The 23,720-nt window shown below is 45.7% G+C and overlaps 1 protein-coding gene across 2 annotated transcripts in view; it reads right to left on the reverse strand.

Annotated features, from left to right (window-relative positions):
- TVP23A (trans-golgi network vesicle protein 23 homolog A) overlaps positions 1 to 23,720 on the reverse strand; it is a 26,278-nt gene extending 2,558 nt beyond the window's left edge. For both annotated transcript variants that reach the window (XM_054589572.1, XM_054589573.1), the window contains exons 1-5: positions 23,583 to 23,720; positions 23,246 to 23,325; positions 1,067 to 1,211; positions 430 to 519; positions 115 to 243 (exon numbers count right to left, since the gene is read on the reverse strand). In XM_054589572.1, coding sequence (XP_054445547.1) covers positions 115 to 243; positions 430 to 519; positions 1,067 to 1,211; positions 23,246 to 23,325; positions 23,583 to 23,591 — 453 coding nt within the window. In that variant the 5' untranslated portion in view covers positions 23,592 to 23,720. The remainder of the gene's footprint in view (positions 1 to 114; positions 244 to 429; positions 520 to 1,066; positions 1,212 to 23,245; positions 23,326 to 23,582) is intronic.

A 23,720-nucleotide genomic window follows, 5' to 3' on the forward strand; every position in this document is an offset into this window, starting at 1 on the left:
TTATCTCAAAACAGCTGTTTCAATAAATCTATCACTAACAACTAACAATCCACTCCTGTGGCCCCTAGTTCTGTACAGATATCAAAGCAACGTCAGAGTCAAGGGTTGTCTTACCAGCCACTTTAGCTTCAAGGAAAATAAGGTGCTAAAAAAGAACACAATCCAAATCATCGGGCAAATAATGAGGCCAAGCCAGAAGATTCGGGCTTCAGCTTCTGTAGCAGCAATATTATTTGGAGAGACCTGTTGTGGGAAAGTGATCCATGCTATCATTTTCATTTATTTAACATGCGTGTGCTTCTGTTTGGCACCAGCAGCAGTGGGCTTTGTGCGGGGTGGACGTCAGATCTGCACAAAGCCCAGACGGAATCCACAGAAACTTTCCACAGCCTTTTCCCCCATTCTGGTCTGACACATCATGGAGAATACCTTTCTGGCTTCAAAAATCCAGTGGCTTTTCCCGTCTTCATCTATCTGGTTCCACCAGCGGAGGCCCACCATGAGCCTTCCAGTTACATTCTGGAAGAAAATGGACAAAATGATTCTAAGCATGTCATGGGTAAAAAGAAGATCCTCACCTGTTTATTGGTGAATAAAATAAAAGTCGCCAGTTCAGTCAGGTTAAACTTGTACTGGGAGCAAAGAAGAGGGGAATTGAACTGTGGTAGTTTCAATCATTTTGCAAGGCTTCTAATTTTTCATTAAGTTTACCTTAAAAAGGGACAGACTCTCAAAATATATATATATTCATATTATATAGAGCATTTAAATATTTATATATTATGTGTAAATTTTATTAAAAATCCAAAATCATATGGAGTTGCCATCCTCACATGGTTCATATTTGTAACCATGACAACTGATACCCTGAAGCCATTCATGTAACACTAAACAATATATTTTTTCCTTTAATTTTAAGTGATCCTGGCTCAGTATTCTTAAGTATAAGCAGTTTCAACCAGAGTACCTCTTGGCTCCAATCAGCCACATGCATCGGGACAGTCCCCATCTAGAAACACAGCCCACTTGATTCAGGAGCAACAGCATCACAGGTGAGGGGACTTACCTTCACAGACCAGAAGTCAAAGGACAGAAGGAGGAGCACAGTGACAAAACAGCCCACAAAGCTTCTGCTGAACCAATCACAGCACACGTAGGTGACGATGGCACTCACTCGGAAAAACAGGTGGAAAAAGGTGGCCAAGGGGTGCCTAGGAGACAACCCAGAAGGCCCTCTCACTCCAAGGGCCAAAAGGGCAGTCACTTTTTGACTTTCCAAGTTCTCCCTAGTGCATTGCAAGCCAAATTCAACCAGGCTGCAGCTCCAAGGACAGACACATCACTAAATTCGGTCTGCAACAGTCATTGTTACACTAGCTTGTTTTTTTTCTCCCACTCAAAGAATCCCGTACTTTCCCCTAATTTTATTCCAAATATTACTTGCCCTCTTTGAAGCTGGGTCACATTTGAAGTGAAATGTGAGCCATCACTCATTGCCTTCCCACCTAACAGTGATAGTCATCAGTTCCCTAAAGGTAAAGGTTGGGTTATTACCCACTAACGGAGCAGTGAGGCCACGTGCAGCCCATGGGTGCTGTCCCGTGTCATCGGGGAATGCATATTCCTGGAGAGAGGGAAATGAGAATGATGTGTCAATGACCTGTCTAACTCGCAGTTACTCGTAATGAGTGGTACCTGAATGATGAAATTTAGTCTAGGGAAGCTGGCTTTTGTCACTGGGCCTGTAGGCACAAAAGAAGGGACAGAACCATGTGTTCATCCTACATCCAGTGCTTTAAAGAATGAGCCTGAAAGATGAGAGCCCGAAGGGTAATCAATAACAAGGGATATCCATTTCTCTGGAGCAGACAGATGACACATGCCTTAGGGGTCGGGCAGGTGACAGCCATGGGTGACATGGGCCAGGTAAAGACACTCATGGATTTCTATTTCTTTGTTAGGAATCCACTTTTGATAGAGCACAGGTAGAAAAAAACACTCAACTGAGATCAAGAAAGCAGCAGTGCAAGCCCAATGATGATGGCAATTAAAGCGCCACTCCATGGCTAAGGAGGGAAGGGAGGGGAGGGGAGGGAGGAGCGGACTTCCCTCCAGGGCAGGCAACTCTACTCTGCCAGCCTGCCCTAGTCCTGCCAAATCCAGTATTTCACAAAAAGCTAGAAATCCAGACTTGTGACAGCAAATAGGATTTTTAAGTGATGGCTACTTATTATGTTAAGAAAATAATGCAGGTTCTGTATCGCCCTGACCTGCGAGCTACCAGCTCGCAACCTCTAGGGTGATCAAAGAGACAGCCAGCACACCTGCAGGCGGATGAGTCCGCTAGGTCTTCCCCCAAAGAAGTGTGGTCAGGACAAGCAGACTAGAGGCTCCTAGGAATCGAATGGTTTCAAACTCCCAAGGGAATGTGAACTCAGATTCAGAGGTGGAATTTACAGTGACTTTTGTGTGTGCTCCTGATGTTCCAAAGGAAGAACAGGCCTATGGCCAAACACCAGCCGTGTGCCGGAATGCTTCTCATCTGTGCCTTTCAAAGGCTGAGCTCTCCTGTCAGCTTGGACAAAAAGCCAACCTGGGAAAAGTGCCCAGCATTTAAGAATTAGATGTGATCGCATAAAACCCAAATCTGGACTGTTCCAGAAGATGAGACTCATACTCTTTTTGCCTTAAATCTTATTGAGGATTTTCAACAAACTGTCTCAATATAATTTTACCCTTTCACGCTGAAGAGAAATGAAGAAATGAGTCTTCTTGCCATAACTGAAAGTTCTTCAAAGGCAAAAACCATGTTTGAGATAATTTTATATCCCAACAATGAGTGGCATTTAAGATTCTCGGCAAATATTTGTTGTGTCAAAACTTATAATCGAGTCCATCAAGCATCACTGGAACATCTGTCCCCTTTGTACACAACACAGACCTAAAAGATGTAAGGGGGACCCAAGTATGCAGTGATCCAGGGTAAACCCTGGAAGTTGATGTATTCGAATAAATCCCCTGCCTACCACTTCTTTTTCTTTCTTATTCTTGGTTGTGGTTTCCTGAAATAAAACAGAAAAATTTCCAATTGTTGGAAAGTTCTGCTTGGTTGAGAGGTATTGCTACTATTATTATTCAATCAAATTATTGTTATTCAAACAAAGCCCAAAGCAAGTAGAAAATGATGCCTGTTGCACTTTCAAATATTGCTTTAATCCTATTTTATGCAGGTTGCTTTCTGCGCAACCCCGCAAACCCTCAATCAGCCTATCTCTGGAGTTTGCCCAGCCTTTGCCCCCAGCTAACCCTAGTGTGGTCTCAGACCAATTTTCTAGCTGAGAGTGTTAAAGGCCATGGTTTAAGCCTGTCCACTCTTTCCTGACACAGGGTCCTCCATCCTCCCAGCATTCTCTCCTGCCACCTCCATAGCTGCAGAGCAGACACACACACTGACAGTCACCTACCTGCACCTCTTCATGCCACTGGCTTCCAACTCCACCCTCCCAGGCACCCACCTGGTCGCCTCTTCAGAGGTGCCCAACTGCCAGGATTCCAGCCCTGGCTCCCACCTCTGAGTAGCTCTACAGCTTTCTCTAAACTATGTAACCTTGTGATGCTGCAGTCTCTGCTTCTGTACAATGGGAATGCCAAGAGCAGCCAACTTCCTAGGATACTAGAAAGATCAAGTGAGGCTGGTGTGTGTGAAGTGCTTGAGGCATAGACTGCACGCGGTAATCCTGAGCAGCTGTTGTTATCGCAGCCCTCAGAGTCACTCGAAACTGTTCCACCTCGAGCAGCCACACTAGGAAATTCCCCCTCTGACCACAACTTTCCTTCTCTTCCCCTGCGGACAGACTTTTCACCTCAGGGATCCCCCAAGACTCCAGATTCCATATTCCCCCAGCCCCAGTGCTTTCACTGAAGAACCTCCTTCATGGCTCCACTTTAACACGGACCATTTTCCACTGGGTAGCCAGCACTCCCCACACCTGATCAGGCAGAAGCCTGTTATTTCCAGCAGAGGAGATAGAATGAATGACAGACGATGAAAGGGGGAAATGAGACAACTTAATCGAAGTGTTGTCAAGGTGGGAAGAGTCTCAACGGGCTTTTGTTTAAGATTCAATCCATTTTCATAGCTCTGGGTCCCAGGACACCTATTACCTTCTTCCTTAGAAGGAAATGCAGAAAGTTCTCAACTTGGAATGTGCATGAAAGTCTCCTGAAGCGGCCTTAAAATGTGCACAGGCTACTTCTGTCTCAAGACACATGGGTCCAGATTTAGAGTGGGGCCTGGACATGAATTTTACAAAGGAAAAGCATTGCTCTATACTGGATTCACAAACCCCGGCCCAAAGGCCACATCTGGCTCACTTCCTGTCTCTGTTAATAAAGTTTTATTGGAACACAGCCATGCTCACTCACTTGCAAAACCAAAACTATTTACCCAGAAAGTGCACTGGCCCCTGCATCAGACCAGCAAGAACAATTTGGTGATGAAATTAGGGTCCACTCAAAACAAACCAAAAAATGAAAAAACTGCTATTAGCCCCTTTCCCCCTAAAAAAAATCTGCTTTCAAAAGTGGCAGCGTGGGAGCTGCCTGACTAGCAAAACCAACAGACTACGCTACATGTCAGATTCGTTACCTCAGGATGGTGAGGGGCAGTGACAGGGAAGGTGCGCAAGGAGCCTCTGGGTGCTGGAGATGTGGATCTCGTGTGCACACGTGTACTCAAATTCATCAAACCATATGCGTAAGATTAGTGTACTTGACTGTATACTACACCTCACTTAAAAAAAAAATGTTTCTGATTGAATCAACTGACCAAACAAAAACCTTTTCAAGTCACCGTAAAAATTCTACCCATGATACAATCTGGCAATTGCACTTGTCAGTATCTTTACCCAAATAAGTTGAAAACTTATGTCTGCACACAGGTGTTTATAGCGCCTTTATTCATAATTGCCCAAAATAGGAAGCAGCTGAGATGGTCCTTCAGTAGATGAATGGACAAACTGTGGTGCATCTACACAATGGAATATTATCCAGTGCTAAAAAGAAATGAGCTATCAAGCCATTGGAAGATGTGGAGGAACTTTAAATACATATTACTAAGTGAAAGATGCCAGTCTAAAAAGCCTCTGTACTGTATGATTCCGACTATATGACATTTCTGGAAAAGGCAAAACTATGGAAACAGTAAAAAGGTCAGTGGTTGCCAGGGGTTGGGGGTTAGGGAGGATGAATAGGTGGAGCACAGAGGATTTTTAGGGCACATCAAAAACCATAGAATGTACAACACCGAGAGCAACCTCTGATGTAAACTATGGACTTTAGTTAATAATAATATAATATATTGATTCATTGATTGTAACAAATTATAGCACCAATGCTAGATGTTAATAATAAGGGGAAATTTGGGATGGGGAGAGGCTTATGAGAACTGTATTTTTGCTCACTTTTTCTGTGAGCAAAAAATGGATATAGGTCAGGGCAGGGGTGCTCTGTCTAGACAGTACAAAGAGTAAAATTGGGGAAGACGATGTCCCATAGGCACGCATATCCTCTTTCCCACAAACTTCTAAGGCAGGTTTGATCGGTGTAGGGAGGTTGATTTAATGCTAAATTCAGCAGTGATCTAACAGTATCTTTAAAATTTGCCCTTTATTTAATTGTTGAACAGATGAGTAAACTCTACTCAGTTTGAAAACTGTACTCTGATTTTTAAGACTGTCTCCTGCTTGAATTCCTCATCAAACATCTTATTTTAAAGTCTCCATCATCTTTCAGACACTCTGGAAAGCGTTTAGCTTTTCCCTGAGGCAAGGTCTGAGTATCTTTCCTCCCAGGTTTACTCTGGCACTAAAAAAAACAAAAATAAAAACAAAAAAAAAAAGCACCTGTGTCCTGGCTGGTGTGGCTCACTGGATTGAGTGCCGGCCAGTGAACTAAAGGATTGCCGGTTCAATTCCCAGTCAGGGCACATGCCTGGGTTGCAGGCCAGGTCCCCAGTAGAGGGCGTGTGAGAGGCAACCACACATTGGTGTTTCTTTCCCTCCCTCCCTTCCCCTCTCTCTAAAAATAAAAAAAAAACCTTTTTTTTAAAAAGGTCTGCGATGACGTCTAGAATTTGCTTTAAGATAATTCAAACGTGGGGAGTGGATGGGCAAAGATGAAACAGGATGGCCATATGCTGATCACCACTGAAGCTAGGCAACCGGAACACCATGTTCATTGTTCTCTGTACTTTTATGTAAATTTGAATTAAAAGATAGAAAGAAAAAGAAATCATCAGAGGCAGCCTCAATTTGCATTGAGGTAAGACACCTTTCAGAATAATCCAAGCCCATGGGCTGATATTCTGTGGGCCATATGGTTGGGAAAAAATAAAACAAACAAAAAAACAGAACTAAATTTCCCCAGTTGAGTAATTGGCCATTATAGTTGGATGCATGAGACAAATTCCAGAAAGCAGGTCTTTTCTTCTGGATTCACCGGTCCCTCTACAAGGGAAGAGCCAGTGCTATATGGAATATAAGTGCCTACCCGGCCTCCCACCCCAGGCCCCGCCTAGGCAGTGAAAGCTGGCAAGCCTAGATCCACGCTCAAGCCCCATCCTTGACATGTACCACCCTGGACAAGCTACTAAACTGTTTAGAGCTTCGGTTTACTCATCTGTAAAATGGGAGAACATTTACCCCAGATGTCTGAGCCTTCCAGGAAATAAAACACTTACAACGCCCAACCAGAGTGTGGTTGTGACTCATAGTGATCTACTTATTTGACTCCTTAATGGTCAAGACAATTGAGAACGGGAAAAGTATGAAGCCTTGACTAATGATGTTCTTTTTTGGGGTACCCTCTGTCAGATATGTTTTCCCCATTGTTAAAAATGATTATGATGCTACTATTTATTTCTTCAGCCCTGACACCCACTTGCAGTCAAGGTGGCTCTTCTGCTAATGTCAGTATGCCATGAGGATGTGGGAGGGAGGGGACCTCCAGTGCAAGAGGGCCACAGCTAGGATGACGTCTGCCGTCTGCCCCCATCAGCCAGTTCTCCACTTATGAGCTCTCCACTGGAGCTTGTTAAGGATGCAGGATCATTTTAACAAGGCCCTAGGTGCCTTGTATGCTCATTACAATTGAGTCCTCCTCTGTTCCATTTTCATGATAAACTCAGCTCCAGGAATAAAGCAGAAAGGGACTAAAGGATCCCACACCTCAAAAAAGACACCCCTACAAGCCCTTCAGAAACCCCATGGGGCCTGGCTAACACAGAGGGGGAGCAGCTGGGTGGAATCTAACTTTTCTTTTCCAGAATGCTCTGGGTGCAATGTTAGCACCGTTGTCCTTCAGAGTCTGGCTTCTGTCTTCAAACAACAGCACCATCTCCTCCTCCCCCAATATCTGAGCCTGGGACTGGCACGTTTTCAGGCTGCGGGGATGTCTGAGTTGATGTTGACTGCTAAGTCCTCACAGCTTTGATTCAAAGGTCAGCACAACAGAGGTTTGCGTGTGGAAGTGAATAAAAGACCAGACTTCCCTATGGTCACCACTGTTTTCCCTCTTGTTTGTTCTTTATTTCTTTTTAAAGAGACATCTCAATGTTAGAGGCTTGTTATGCTCAGTCTGCAAAATGAAAGTGAACCCCAGTGACAAGTTAGCGGGCCCCCTGGCCACGCGGCCCAGGCTGGGCCTTGTGTGGAAGTCCTTATCTCTCTGCCTGGAGCACCCAGTGATTCCCACCCAGCCTGTACTCTTCTGCTTCTGCTGGAATCACAGACCACAATCTTTAGCGGAAGACCCAGAGTTTTAAAAAAACAAAAAAAGAAAAAAAAGAAAGAAAAAAAAGGGGGAAGCCCCAAAGAACTAAAAGCAGGACTCAAACAAAAACTTCCTTTTGAGTACATGTTCAGAGTACTCAAACAGCAGAAACACCCCAAATGTCCATCAACAGATGAGTGGATGAACAAAACTGTAGCCTATCCATACAATGGAATATTATTCAGTCGTGAAAAGGAATGAAGCACTGATACCTGGTACAATGTGGATGAACCTCGAAAACATTAGGGTAAGTAAAAGAAGCCAGACTCAAGGCACAGATATTGTATGACTCCATTTAGGTACCTAGAATAGGCACATTCATAGAGACCAAGTGGAATAGGAGCTACCAGGGGTGGAGGGGAGGAGGGAATGGGGAGTTATTGCCTAAGGTAATATAGGGTTTCAGTTTGAGTTGAGCAAAAAAGTCCTGGAGATGGATGGTGGTGATAGTTACACAACAGTGTGAATATACATAATGCCACTAACAGTACACTTGAAAATGGTTAAAATGGGAAGTTTTTTATGTTATGCATATTTAACCACAATTTTAAAAATACCAAAAAAAAAAAAAAAAAAAGAAAGAAATGAATGCATGCTATTGTACAACATGAAGGAAGCTTGAAAACGTTCTGCTAAGTGAAAGAAGCCAAACACAAAAGGTCACCTCTTGTATGATTCCATTCATATGAAATATCCAGAATAGGCAAATTCATCAAGACAGAAAGCAGATGTGTGGTTGCCAGGGGCCGGGGGAATTAGAGGAGGAGGGTGGGAACTGACTTAATGGCCATGGGATTTTCTCTTAGGATGATGAAAATGTTCTGGAATTGAATGGCAGTAATCGTGGTAATGGTTGCACAGCATTGTGAATGTACTAAATGCCATTGAATTGTTCACTTTAAAAAGGTTAAAATGGTCAGCTTTACATTATGTATATTTTACCACATTTTAAAAGAGGGAGAAAAAGTGGGGGGGGACAAGGGACGCTGCCTTCACTGGCCCCCCTTCAGAAAGGAGGCAGCAGAGCGGGTGAGGTGCGTGGGCGGGCATGTCACTAAGGACCTGTGTGACCTTGGGCAAGTGACTTAACCGCTGTGTGTGTGTGTCCCAGTTTCCTCATCTGTAAATGGGATAAGAGTCAGGGGTGCTGCCATGCACAACATCAGGAGGTGCCATTCAATCACAGTCTCGTTCTCTGGCGTAGTGCCGCGCACGCCTGCTTGGCCACACACGTTGGGGACAGTACTGACTGCATGGGGTTGCTGGGAAGACTACATGAGACCAACAGTGCATGTAAAGGGCTTAGTTACTGCCCGGTGGGCAGCAAGTGTTCAATTAATGCTGGCTAATTAATGGGCAATGATCACCACCTTCCTTTTGTATGAGGTAGTGCTTCATATAGGAATCTCCTGGTTTCTTCTTAAAATGAAGCTTCTGATTCAGGTCTGGGGGATGGTGGGGGTCTGAGAATCTGCATTTTAATGAGCACCCAGGCGATGCCAGTGCTGCTAGTCCAGAGACCGTAACAGGGAATAGAGGAAACATGCTGTACGAGTTTCCCAGGGCAGCAGTAACAAAGCACCACAACCAGGTGACTTAAAACAACAGAAATTTCTCTCTCATAGTCTGTAGGCCAGAAGTCCAAAATCACATGTAAGTAGGGTTAGTTCCTTCTGAGAGCTTTGAGGGACAGTCTGTCCAAGGTTTCTCTCCTAGCTTCTGAGGAGACCTTGGCACTGTTGATGTTCCACAGCTTGTAGCCGCATCATTCCTATCTCTGCCTCCATTGTCAAATGGCATTCTCCACATGTCTACCTTTTTATAAGGACACCGGTCATAATGGATTAGGGGACCACCAGACTCCAGTATGACCTCATCTTAACTAATTACATCTGCAAAGACCCTGTTCCAAATAAGGTCACATTTCAAGATACTGGGAGTTAGGACTTCAACATATCTTTTGTGATAGGAGTTAGGGATGTAAGTTAACCCGTAACACCTGCCTTGGGACAAAGGAATCCAAAGAAAAAAAGTGAGGTAAGAAGCAGGCAGAGAGCCATTCTGCAGATGAGGACATGGATGCTGGGAGAGGTGAAGTGAACTGACCCATCGTTGGTGCAAAGATGCTTTTACACAGCTGATACAATGCACTGCTGGAATCGGGCACACGCGCTATCAGCCAGCTGCACGTTCTGGGGGAAGCTAATTCCCTGAGGAAGGGTCATCTTTTTCTAGTTCACACGAAGTGTGGGCTAGCAGCTGCTCTGATGGCAGAATCAGTACCATCAAAGCCGCCACTCGATTTCAGCCCAGAGTTTCCCGCAGACAAACTGAAAGGGAAGTATGATGACAAGAGTGACTCCCCAAAATACATCCACTAAGGGATAATAGTCAGGCCTGCTTGATGCACTCCCTAGCCTTGGAGCCTGAGAGCTGATGCAGGAGAAGAACCCAGGCTGTGGCTTCTAAATTTTATTCTCCAAAGGAGTCAGGACCCCTTGCAGAAAAGGCGATTCCGGGGGCAGATGGAGAAATGCACACGAGGACGTTGAGACCTTGGCACATCCCCGGAAGCAAGGAAGCTGTCAGACACCAGAGGCAGGTCAGAAAGACTCAGAAGCCGACTGGGAGAGGCTCCCACTGGCTAAAGGTGAGACAATTTAAGGAGCAATAAGAATACAAGGCCTGTCCAGGAAGTATCCAGCCATATACTATGAAAGGTAGACATTTATTGAAGACGATACAAGATACAAGCAACGTTGTACATAGGAAAATGACACCTCAGTCCCCATCAAAGTAGGCACCTTGGGGCCTCACAGAGTTCTTCCGATCACCATCAGCTACTTCATCATATTTTCCTGAATCTCATCAATGGTCTGAAATCTCTTCCCTTTCCAAGGTGATTTTAGTTTTGGGAAAAGCCAGAAGTCACAGGGCACCAAATCTGGGCTGTAGCGGGGCTGAGTCACCTGGGTGATTTGATGCTTTATCAAAAAATCCTGCACCAGACATAATGCATGAGCAAGTGCATTGCATGATGAAGCTGCCAGTCTCCAGTTGCCCATAGCTGTGGCCTTCTGAATCATCTGAATAGTTTCCACAGAGGAATGCTCAAGCTTACTGCAAAATTTGATGCAGATTCGTTGCTCTACACACTCAAGTCATTTTGAATGCGATGGCCACACAGTACCCATGCTCACTCAGTGGCATCTACTGCCCCCTTGACTAGTACAGTGAAATCATCATTGTTTATGCATGCACATTTCAGTCTACCCTCCTTGGCTGCCAGGTTACATTGATGTTGAGCAAACCGTTCTCATTATATTAGCAATGGCTGGACTTTTTCTGGACAGACCTCGTATGTCTTAATCCATGAGTCATGTGATACTTAAGCCCTCAGTGGTCACCTGTGGGGGAGGATGGGGAATAATCTCATTACTTGAAAACAAAAACAACAAAACAACAAAAAAGAAGAGTTAAGAATCAAACATATATTATACCATTTCTCTATAAAGTATATCTTGCAATGACTATCTATATATTTGAAGAGGGAGGGTTTCCCTTTCTAGATTTCTTCAGCTCACAAATGAAAACAGAACAATAGAATTCAAATACCCCCATGATGCAGCCCTAATGTTACAGAGGAGCAGCTGAGGACAAACAGACATTAGGAGCTCCTGATGGAAGAACACAGTAGAACAACCTAGTGCAGCTGCTCCCAGATTCTGATCTTTAGGCACAGGGTGAGATAATATATATTTTTTGACTGAAACCACTTAGTGAGATAATAAATATTTTTTGTCTGAAGCTGCTAAGTTTGGGGCTAATTTGTTATGCAGCAATAGCTAACTAATAATATCACAGCCCCAATGTTACAGAGTTTTAACTCTGTATAATGTATATAATACACGTTACATTTTGTCAGGTGGTTCTCAAAGACAGGAAGGACAAGGAGATCGGGTTCCTCTAAGAATCAGGATTGTAAAATGAAGAGGCCCAGGCTTACTTAAAGGCAGCTGGAGGTGACGGGGGAGCACTCACCTCTTTTAAACAGGAGTCTAGGAGTTACTAACTGAGGGAGAGAAAAAAAGCAATGAGGCCACGGACTGACTCTCTAGAAAGCTGAAAAGGAAGTCAGCCAGCAGGAAGGTGTTTAGAGCAGGTGGCACCTTGGAAAGGTTGAAGAACGTAAAGACACTGGAAGTAGAAAGTAGAATTCACCCATTTGTGTGCTTTTGTTTCTGAAGAGCTACTAGATTCTTCAATAAAGTGAGTAAGATTTGAAGGCTTCAAATATTAGCTCTTGTGTGAGATTGGGCCTGTTACATGGCTCTCGGGAGCTTCAGTTTCCTCATCTGAAAATAGAGAATACTGTCTAAACTTGCTTTTTTTTTTCTCTCTCTCTCTCACGAGGACATTCTTTTCATTGCTTTTAGAGAGTGGGAGGGAGAAAGAGAAAAACATCGATTGGTAACCTCCTGTACATGACTAAACCGGGTGTTGTACACATCTGGACAAGGGATCAAACCCACAAACTAGGTATGTACACTAACCGGGAATCAAACTGGCAACATTTTGGTGTTTGGGACGATGCTCCAACCTACTGAGCTGCACTGGTCAGGACTTAACTTGAATTTCTTTTTTATTTTACCATTTTGATGTTTTTGGAATCAGGATACATCCACTAGTAGTTGAAAATATTAATATGGTATTTATTTTCTACCCCCAAAGGCTATAACCAAACCAGTGCACTTAAAAATGATAGCATCTTAGAAACAAAAAGTCCAATTTACAGATTATTAAATAGGAGAACCAAATGAAATCATATTCATTCATTCAACAAATACTGATCACTACCACAGCCTGACCTGTGGGGCCCCATTAAACTGGTGTCTTCATTCTTTATAATAGTCTGCGATGTTTAAAAAAATATATTTGTGCTTTCTGGTAACAAAAGGATGTTCTAAATGCAGCTGGACCGGTTTCTGTTGGGAAATGCCCTGTCTGGTTTCAGGAACTGTAACCCTGTGGACAGGCTGGAGGGCCCCAAGGCTGGAAATAATCAGGAGGCCTTGAAGAAACAAGCTCCTGAGGAGACATAATCTGTTCCCCACTGGCAGGGGTGTAGCTCCTGCTTCTCTGCTTTGCCATGAAGGATTGGGTATCAAGGACAGGTAAGTTACCTCGAGCTTAGGTTTACAATCTAAGACAGATTCCAATAAATTATTGGCAGCAGACAAGAAATGGGGGGATATGGAGAAAGGGCAAAAAGGCCCGCACCTCTCGGCTCAGCTTGGGAATGGCCGGAGTCCTCATTCTAGCCGAAAGCAGTCTCCTTGTCTCTTGGCAGCTCCCTCCCCTTAAGCCCAGCTCAGCTTGAAACAATACAGGAATCAGCCCTAAACCAGATCTGGCAGTTCCTGGTTCCCAGGGAAATCAGGCCTAAAAGTGAATTCTTTAAAGTGTGCGTTGTTCTTCCCTCAAAAGCTCTAGCCAGCTCATGTTAGGAAGGAAATTTATATTATTCACAGACCCTAACCCTATACCCTTAGGCACTCTTGTGTTTACTATGCTCTCAAGTTTAGTGTCTCTCTTGTTTACTAATCTCCTCTCGGACCCATGTAAATCAGTGTGTTCCCGCCATTTGTTTTCTTCAAAACATCACCCATTCTCTATGAACATTAACATACGGATGTAATGAAATAACCTGTGCTTTCCTGTTAACCTAGCCCCACTGATAACCTTTTCAATAAAGGCCTGTGGACAAAGGGACTTGGGGCCTTCTCCACTAGAGGGATGTGCCACGTCCCGTCTCCCAGCTAACAGGGAAGTGTTTGCGGCGATTCGGTGTTTATTCCCCTTATCCATGACAACCCCAGGAAGGGCTCTGCGGGATTCAGAGCGCTGCTCCCACCTCAGCTGGCCCTGGATGGTTTCCCTCAGATTCAGGGAGCGCCGTGCTCCCTACTGTGCGCCTGCGCGCTGCATTCCCTGTAACGAGGCAGTTGCTGTCTGGCCCCAGGACAAGCAGCAACCCCAGCGGCGCTCCCCCCGCGGCAGCGCGCCCCATCTAGCCGCCAGGCGGCGCAACAGGTTTCTGCCTCAACACTTGGAACTGGCTCCTCTCTAAGGAGCCTTGGATTTTTTTGGGTAGTGAAGAGAATCAAAGACTAAAATCTGGGGTCTGGGATGCAGGTAAGAGGTGGTGGAGGGCAAACACAGTGCCACTTCTGGGCTACCTTTAGTAGTGACAGAGCTTGAAAACAAATGTTCTTTTAGAACAGAACATCATTTCTACAGTTCTTTGACCCAAAATCATAACCTGGATCCATCTCTACTCATGAGAAACATCAGACAAACCAAATTCAGGTACTTGGCTCAAAATAGGTGTCCTTCACTCTCCAGTCCTGCTGGCGTCCTGAAGGATCAAGACGGGCCGAGAACTGTGTCAGAATGAGAAAACGCAATGGGTGAGCCTGGACTGGATCTTGAACTGGGGTAAAAAGGACACTGGAACATGAATTATAGATACAATATCAGTTTCTATCATTGTACTCTGCTTATGTGAGAAAGCGTCCTATTCTTACAACGTGCACTGAAGGGTTTAGGCTTAAGGGAGTATGGAATGTTCAGCTTACTCTCAAACACTTCAGAAAACAAATACACACAAGAGACAAGAAATTCTTAACAAGTGGTGTGTCAGTTCTTTGTACTATTCTTGCTATTTTCTGGTACGTCAAATTATTTCAAAGTAAAAAGGTTTTTTTCCTAAGTCCTTACAAGGACATTGATTCAAAATATTATTTTCCACCTTCCAAAACTCTCATTGCAGTGAAAGCAGAAAGTTTTGTAATTGCCATGCATGTGCATTAATTGTTTGCAAATGAATCTGGTTTTCAAAATAACTAATGCTGAAACCGAAACTGTAAATTGTTTAAGGATATAAAATAAAATTTGTAATCAACACATAAATGTATTAAATTGATTTTCAAAATTATTTAAGAAATATGTGATTTTAATAAATTGAGCTTAAAGCAGCAATGCCACATTTACTGAGCACCTATGCTATTTACCAGGCACCGTGCTAGATCTGGGCCAAGCACAGCGAACAAAATGGACCAAGTCCTGCCCTCACAGACGTTACTGGTTGGCTGTGGTTGTGGGGAGGCAGAGAAGCAAATGTGCAATTTCAACTCAGTGTGAGAAGTATCATTAATGGGGTAGAAGAATCATAATGAGAATTTTCAACAACTGACATGGCGTGGCCACTGTCTAATCAGAACTAACAGTTGGTGCAGGGTCCCACCTGCCGCCATGCCGTTCCAGCCACCAAGCCTTTAGTCCGGGAGTCGGGCATGGCATCTACAAGGCTCTCAGCTATTTATTGACATTTTAAGAAACCCAAGATGTGGACACAACCATTGGTCATCAGGCCTGGGGGAGTCACGGGGCTGTGGGTGCTGGGAGAAGGGGCACCTGGCTCAGAGTAGGGGCTGCTTCCTAGCAGCAATAAGGATTCAGACCTGAAGGATATGGGGCTTCTCTGGGGGAGGACGGATGATCAGAATGGTCTGGAATGAGGTAGTGATGATGGTTGTGTAACCTTTTGAATATACTAAATAAAAATCACTGAGTTGAAGTTCCTTTACTTCATTTTATGGTGTGTAAATTATATTTCAATTAAAAACAAATGAATTTTTAAAAGTGTTTTAATATCTAAAGGACAAATTTAGGCAGCAGTGAGCAAAGTGTGTACAAAGGCTGGGGAATGAGCAGGAACACGAGGGCTCTGGGTAGATAGACTCAATGGCCATGCTCAGCCTGACCCCTGGGCCTGGGCCCTCCCAGACAGGCCCCTCCAGCACCTGGCAGCAGCTTCTAGTGTTCAGGGGAGAAAACCACAGCATTAGAGAGGAATTCTAACTCAAAGCCTCTCACCCCCCTTGAAAGTATAGAAATGCTCGATGGAGTAATATTTACTGCTCACTGTCCCTAAGAGGTGGGGATTGGGGGGCTGCAAACTCAGGTGCTTACAGGGCCACGCTGGGCTGATAAACAAGTCAACTGAGTGGGTAAATAAGTCACTGTCTTCCCTCTAATTAAAATGTCAGCTGGGGCTCACCCAGAAGGGGAAGTTCCCATAATTTAACTCAGCCCATCCTTCCAACTCTAACGGCTTCCAAAAGAAGTCTGCAATCCAGATTTTTTTTTTTAATTATTTGATTGCATGCTACTAAGTGAAAGAAGCCAATCTGAAAAGTCTATATACAATATCATCCCAAATATATGACATTCTGGAAAAGGCAAAACTATGGAGACAGTGGATCAGTGGTTGCCAGGGGTTAGGAAGCGAGGAGAAAGTGAATAGGTGGAGCCCAGAGGATTTGAGGGGCAGTGGAAATAGCCTATATGGTGCTGTAATGGTGGATGCACATCATTGTATTTGTCCAAACTCACAGAATATACAACACCAGGAGTGAACCCTAATGTAAACTATGGACTTTGGATGACTATGATGTGTCAACGGAGATTCATCAACTGTAGCAAATGTTTCATCTGGTGGGAATGTTGATGATGGGGAAACTATGTGTGGGTGGGGGGCAGGAAGGTATCTGTACCTTCTCCTAAATTTTGCTGCAAACCCTAAACTACTTTTAAAAAAAGTTTAAAAAATAAAAATAAAACAACAAAAAATGTATTGAGGTGAAATTCACATCACGTAAGATGAACCATTTTAAAGTGAACAATTCAGTAGCATTTAGTACTTCACAATGCTGTTCCGAAATATTTCCATCAGTACGAAGTAAAACCCCATACCCAGCTGGCAGTTTCTCCTTCCCTGAAGCTCCTGGCAACTGCCAGCCTGCCTTCTCTCTCTGTGGTGAATCACGTTTCTAATGCAGCCCATTCCAATTTTTAGATTTAAATTCACAATTATTGAAAATGTCTCCTGGGGCCCTGACTGGTGCAGCTCAGTTGGATGGGCATCGTCCTGCAAACTGAAAAATCGCCGGTTTGATTCCTGGGCAGGGCACATGCCTGGGTTGTGGGTCTGGTCTCTGGTTGGGGGCATGTGAGAGGCGACCTTCTCTTGCACATCGATGTGTCTCTCCTACTCTCTCTCCTTCCCTTCCCCATCTCTAAAAATAAATAAATAAAATCTTTAAAATGCCTCCCTGGACTACGAGAGTATATGAGGCCTGGAGTCAGTCATCTCATCTTTTTGCAATTTCTATTATGAAGTATTTTAAAATTCAGGCAAAAGAAACATCTGTATTGACACACAGGAAAAACGTGAGGATCCATTCACATGATTTGTGGCTACTTCTGAGTCATTCTGGAAGCCTCTTTACTCCTGTGATGAGTGAGGAATAAGTCATTGGTCATGGAACACCCAAGGCTGAGCCCCTGTGAGCATTTCCTTGGAGCTGGAAAAGGGCTGGCTGCCGGGCTTTTCCCCTTGGATTCCAGCCTGTATTTATTAAATTGGTATTTACTAAATGTAATTGGCATCACTTGTCAGAACATCTGGCCTTGTATCAGCACTACCCTCATCCCAATGAAAGTGAAACACACACACGCTAGTGTGAGCATTCCTTACTTATCCAGAAATGGACAACCTAGAAAAATATTCCAAGTTCTTGGGAACACAGCAGAATCACACGGCAGGAGACTTTCACGCTCCTCTCCACACCCACTGAGTCAGCATCTTCCAGAGAGAAAACCTGAAGTTCTGGGCCTTGCTTTGTTTGAGTTTCCTGGGGACGCTGATGCAGCTGGGGTCTCCTGGGAATGCAGAGCCCGAGACCTGCATCTGGTACCCCCTGCCTTCCACCATCTCACTCTAATCTCAGAAGTCCCAGACCTGCAGCTGGCAGAATTTGGACAAAGATCAATATGAAGCAAGTTCCCACGCACCTTCCTAGCATCCAACAGCATCTTTCACCCTTCCCCAGCCTCCTAACAGAACTCTCTGCTTCCTTTCTTGCCCTACAGGCCCCTCAGTGGTTGTGGGCTGCTTTCTCAAGCATTGCCCAGGTCACACACATCCTCTGCTCATCTGCAAATATTGCCCTTCAAAAGCAGACAAAACTCCAGATTCCCCATTGGAATCTTCAGAGCCTTCCATATCCTCCTCCCTAACAAATCTCTCCCTGCATTTCCTCTCCCCACTCTCCCACCTTCTACACCCTGGCCTGGTTCCGACAATCCATAGGGCCTTGGCAATTGCCGCTTCCTCCGTCCTCCTTCGCATTTGGGTCTCAGTCCAAATGCACCGCCTCAGGCCTCCTCTGAGCCCTCCACGATCTAAAGAAGTCCCTTGGCCCTGGACCTCTTTTTCTCACATTCCTCTTTGTGGCACTTACCACCCTTTGAGGTTATTTAGTTTAGATATTTGCGTAAATGTTCATTGTCTTTCCCCTAATTAAAATGTCGGCTCCAGAGGCAGGGACCTCTGTGTCCCCTGGAAATGTTTGGCACACAAAGGTTCTTGAACGTTTTGTTGATTTAATGAATAAATGAGTGAGCCAAAGAATACACCAGTGGTTCTCAAAAGAGAGCTGGTTTGGTGCCTCCCCAGCAATGTCTGGAGACACTTCTGGTGGTCACATCTCGGAGGCTGCCACTAACATCTAGTGGGCAGAGGCCAGGGATGCTGCTAAACACCCTGGAGTGCACAGGACGGCCCTTGCAACACAGGATGTCCAGCCCCAAATGTCAGAAGCATCAATCCTGGAATAAATACATTTGTAACAAAGAAATCATTAAATTTATAATAATTATTTATTATTCCAGAGGAGTTAACTCCTCCAGGTTCGTGCAGTCAAACTGTCCACTATCAAACATCAAGGATCCTGACCAACGTCCCCTTCCTGTCACTAACTTCCTTGAACTGTGTGGATCACAGTTCAGCAGAAACCTCTGTTCAGGGAGTTGGGATGCCTTACGCAATCAATTTCATGTTAACAAAAAATATAAATAAGAGGAAGTTAAGTGTCTGTAGATATAAGGAGTTAATTTCAAAATATGTAATTCCGTGCCCTAATCAAAGAGAACCGAAATTTGTCTAGTTCCTTGATTCTGTGGGTTATTTTCCTTGGTAATCATGAACCTTCCTCAATATTGGTGAGACCTGCTTATGTGTTACATTTCTATATTTTTGAAATAGATTTTAGAGTGGAAAGGCGGCAGGGTGACTTGTTCCCCAAAGTCACTGGGGACAGGGGGACCCCAGAGGGCACGGGGTCCACACTCGTTGAGGCAAACAGACTTCCTGGAATAACAACAAAGAAAACCAAAATTCTTTTTCTCTTCAGTGTGTTGCAGCTCATTGTGTGTCTGTGTGTGTGGAGGGGAGGCAATTAGAGATGAGCCTGTGTTGATTTCTGAGAATGAAGCACAGCCACCTAAACAATGTCTGTGCCCCCACCTGCCCCCCTTCTCCCTTGCCCCCTGCCCCGACAGCTTCTCTCAGGTCAGTGTCAAACAGAGGTGTCAGGAATGCTCTGAGCTCCTTCAAATGCAAATTTAACTTATCCAAATCCACACCCCAGAGAGCCAGAGAATAATCTAAGTCAGGGCTCTCAACCCGAGACTTTGCCCCTAGGAGACAACTAGCAACATCTGGAGTCACAACCCGGGGAAGGCGGGGAGCACGGTGACTGGCATCTAGTGGGTAGAGACCAGGGATGCCACTAAAGTCCTACAGTGCACAGGTCGACTCCCATAACAGGGAATTATCCAGCCCCAAATATCAACAGGGCTGAGGCTGAGAAAGCCTGCCCTAAGTGGGGGGGTTGGCGGACTGAAGCCCGGGAAATGCTGTTCCCACAGCAGAGCTCATCCCTGAGTGCTGCCCCCTAAGCACAGTGGAATATAAGATGAAGACTTGAAAGCCAAACTCCCCAGCTTGCCACTTAATAGCTATGTGACGTTCAGCGAGTCACTCAACTCTTTCCCTCCATTTCTTTAATCTTGAAACTGATAAAAATCATAGTGTCTACTTCATAGGTTTGTAATACAGATTAAATGAATTATTATAAGTAAAACACCTAGAATAGTGCCTGCATATTGTAAGTACTAGGAAAGTGTTTACTATTATTGTTTTTCATTCACTATAACTTCCCCTAAAACACAACCAGCAAAGTCATCTGCAGCTCATTTTGAGGAAGAGCTTTTCTTTCCAACATGAGAAAATGAATGGACAGTGAAAGACCACTTGAAAGACAAAATGTTATTCTACTTGACAGGGTAGCTAGGGATTTGCAAGGGAAGTTTTGATTTCATGTGGTGATTGCCTTGGGACCTGGCCGCCACTAACATGTGACCCCCTGGGGTGTCTTCTCATCTGACACCCCCTGGGCGGAATGAGGACCAGCACTGACCAAACCCTGCCGACAAACCGGCCCTGACAACGGGGACCCAAACCAAGTCCAAGGAATCTGTCTGAGGCAAGATGAGAGCGTCCTGCTTTGGGAGCGAATCCGCTGAAACCCAGGACCTTTGGGTCCAAATGAATTTTGTGGAGACAGTACCTTGAAAGCATAAACATAACTTTCCACAGGAGGGACCGTCTCCTGCTCCGGGGACAACCTCAGTGCGACATCCTGGTCTAGCTGAGGACCTGTCTCCACCCCAGTCCTCCCACAGAGACAGGACACAGAAGTCCCACCTAGGGTCAGGTAACAGGTACCATTTATGAAGCCCACACGAGTTATCAGGGGTCCCACTAGTCTTTGTTACATAGATATGTCACTCGATTTAGTCCTTTTTACACAACCCTATGATGGAACCAACGTCCTCCCCATTTTACAAATGAGAAAATGGGGGATCCAGAAGGTACCCTGACTCGTTCAAGGACACTGTGAATAAAGGTGAACATCAGGCTTGCCTGGAAGTGACCTGGGTGGAACAGCCCCTGGGTTGGGGAACCGTGAGCTGGCAAGCAGGCCATGGGTCTCGGCGAGCAGAATCATAGGAAGGCTCACAGGAAATAAGAGGCTGAACCTTCTAGGCTTCAAAGTGTCTCACAACGCTCTGGCTTTTGCATCTAGCAGCCCAACACAGCCCCCATAGGTGATAGGACACCAGGAATACTCATATGTGTGGGGGTAGTGGCTGGGGTCTCCCAATGAGACGAAGATGCTGTGTCGCTGCCCTGTACCCTCTTTAGTTAGAGCTAAGTAAGATTCTGATGTCACTGCCTGGCACAAATTCCAGTTCTAGAACTGCACTGTCCAATAAGGTCGCCACATGTGGCTATTAAAACTAAAATTAAATATCCAAATTTTTGTTCCTCAGTCACACTAGCCATGTATCAAGCGCTCAGCAGCCACATGTGGCTAGTGGCTACCATATTAAACACAGATACAGTGCGTTCCCATCCTCATAGAAAGTTCTAGAGGACATTGCACCTCCACAGCTTTGCTTATAAGTCCTTCAGGGTGTGGCCCCAGTCTCTGCCCAGACTACTCCCCAGTGATCCACACTCTCAACTCCCTAAACTCATCTTACCTCTAAGTCTTCGCATGTGACACCCTTACTCCTTCTCTGCTTAGCTAACTCCTACCCATCCTTCAGGTCTCAGCTCAGCTGTCCCTTCTTCCCCCGATCAGGATAACGATGCCATGCATGTAAACTCTGAGGTGTAATGGTCATGGGCATACCTACACCTTGCACCCCCACACCAATGTTTTTCAGCTGGGGACAAGTTTGCCTCCTGGGGACATTTGGCAGTGTCTGGAGACATTATGGGCGGGGTGCTGCTGGCATCTGGTGAGTAGAGGCCAGGGATGCTGCTAAACATCCTACAATGCACAGGATAGCTCCCATAGCAAGAGGTATCTGGCCCAGAAGGTCAGCAGTGTCAAGGTTAATCATCTCTGCTCTGGGCTGGGCAACCCCCTAAAGGCAGGGGGTGTGCCCTTATACCGCAGAGCCCCAGCCGCCGGCCCAGAGTCTGGCATACCGGAGCTGCTCAATCAAGACTGAACACACGACAGATAATGTGTAAGATTCTCTCCCCAGGATCCCAGTTCTTTTACAATGCTTTTCCTTAAAGACAATCACTGATCATTGTGGTAGGCTGAATAAGGCCCCGGCACCAAATGTGCAGGAACCTGTGAGTGTTACCAAATATGGCGAAAGGGGCTTTGCTGATGGGATGAAGGATCCTGAGGTGGGAAGGTTATCCCAGATCGTCCTGGCTGGGCCTTAAACGCAACCACAAGTGGCCGTATAAGAGGAGGGCAGAGGGAGATTTGACACAGAGAAAAAAAAAGGCAACGCGAAAACCGAGCAGAGAAAGATTGGAAGGTGCCACACTGCTGGCCTTGAGGATGGAGGAAGGGACCCCAAGCCAGCAGCCGCCAGCATCTGGAAAAGACAAAGGACAGATTTTCCCCTCGAGGCTCCAGAGGGAGTGTGGCCCTGTGGACACACCTTGGTTTCAGCCTAGAGAAGTTGATTTTGGACTTCTGGCCTCCAGAACTGAGAGAGAGTAAATTTCTGTTGTGTTAAGCCAACAAGTTTACAGTAGTTGGTTATGGTGGCCCTCGGAAACTATTCCATTATTGGATTTGGATCAGAGAATTTAAAAGAAATGGCATGTATGTGCCAGGCCCCCATGCCTGCTGGCTCTGATGGCTGGAAGGCGGGATGGGGCAGAAGCAGGTGAGTGAGTGTGGCTGAGTTGTGTGCAGCTGCCTGGGTCATCAGCATTCTTGTTTACGGGTTATTTCACATGCTTTATTCCTGCCCCTTACTGTGACGCAGAAGGTCTCAGGCAGGCAAGTGGTTTGCCCTAGGGCACTATGGCTGACTGGCTAGAACTGGAGCAGGGATTACAATAAAAATCCAAACCCTTGTCCACCTCTCCAGCCTCCTGCCAACCCCTTTATCCTCTCCCACCGGTCCCCAGGCCTAGAGGCTTTTCTCTGACCTTCCAACAGGGCCTTAGGATCTTTGCACCTGCAGTACCTTCCATGTAGATCACTTCCTCCCGGGTCTCCCATGACTGGCTGCTCTTCATCATTCAGGTCTCAGCTCAAACGTCACCTCTTCAGAGATGCCCTCCCTGACTGTGCTAAGACAAGCGGCCTTGTCCAGTTACTTTCTCTTTCATCATCCTATTGATTTTCTCCCAACTCTTCTCACACTCAGTAATTATCATGTTAACATCTTTGTTTGCCTGTTCAATGTTATTCCCCTTCCCTACCCCACCCCCCAGGCCGCAGGATCCGGGAGAGCAGGGGCATTGTCTGATGGGTCCAGGGTGTGTCCCTAGCCCATGCCTGGCACACACTAGATGCTCAGTACATTCCGAATGAATGAATGAATGAATGAATGAATGAATGAATGAATGAATGAATTTGCAGCTTTGAGGGATGCTTGCCCAAAGCCAGTCCAAACATACCTGATCTTGGCTTTCCGAAAGGCCAGCTCCTCCTCGTTGCCGAAGTCCAAGGACACATCCTCAGTATCGTCCACCAGGGCCTGGGAGCGGAGGACACCAAAGGTGAGTGCAGATCCGCTGGCAGTGCACAGCCCCACCCTCACCCTCCCTGGAGGCAGTGCCCGCCCCTGCATCTGTGACTAGAGGCCTTCTCCACCCTCATGCCCATTTGGAAGCCAGCCCAGGCTCGGGCCCGGACTCACATAGCCCTCCTCCTCCCGGCTTCTCCTAGCGCTCCAGCAGGCTCCTCCTGTCCTCACCATCATCCTTCCACGCACGGCATCCCCAGCGGCCCTACCTGCTTCATCCTCCCTAGGGCCCTCCTGGAGCCCAGACCCCAGGCTCCGGCTCCGCCTCTCGCCGCGAATGATCAGGGATGCCCCGAGGGCCACTGACTGCAGACCTGAAGGGGTCAGAGCTTGCGCCCGCGGTGCGG

The sequence above is a fragment of the Pteronotus mesoamericanus genome, unplaced genomic scaffold, assembly GCF_021234165.1.
Source record: "Pteronotus mesoamericanus isolate MK-2021 breed Mesoamerican mustached bat unplaced genomic scaffold, CSHL_Meso_final scaffold_167, whole genome shotgun sequence".
NCBI lineage: Eukaryota > Metazoa > Chordata > Mammalia > Chiroptera > Mormoopidae > Pteronotus > Pteronotus mesoamericanus.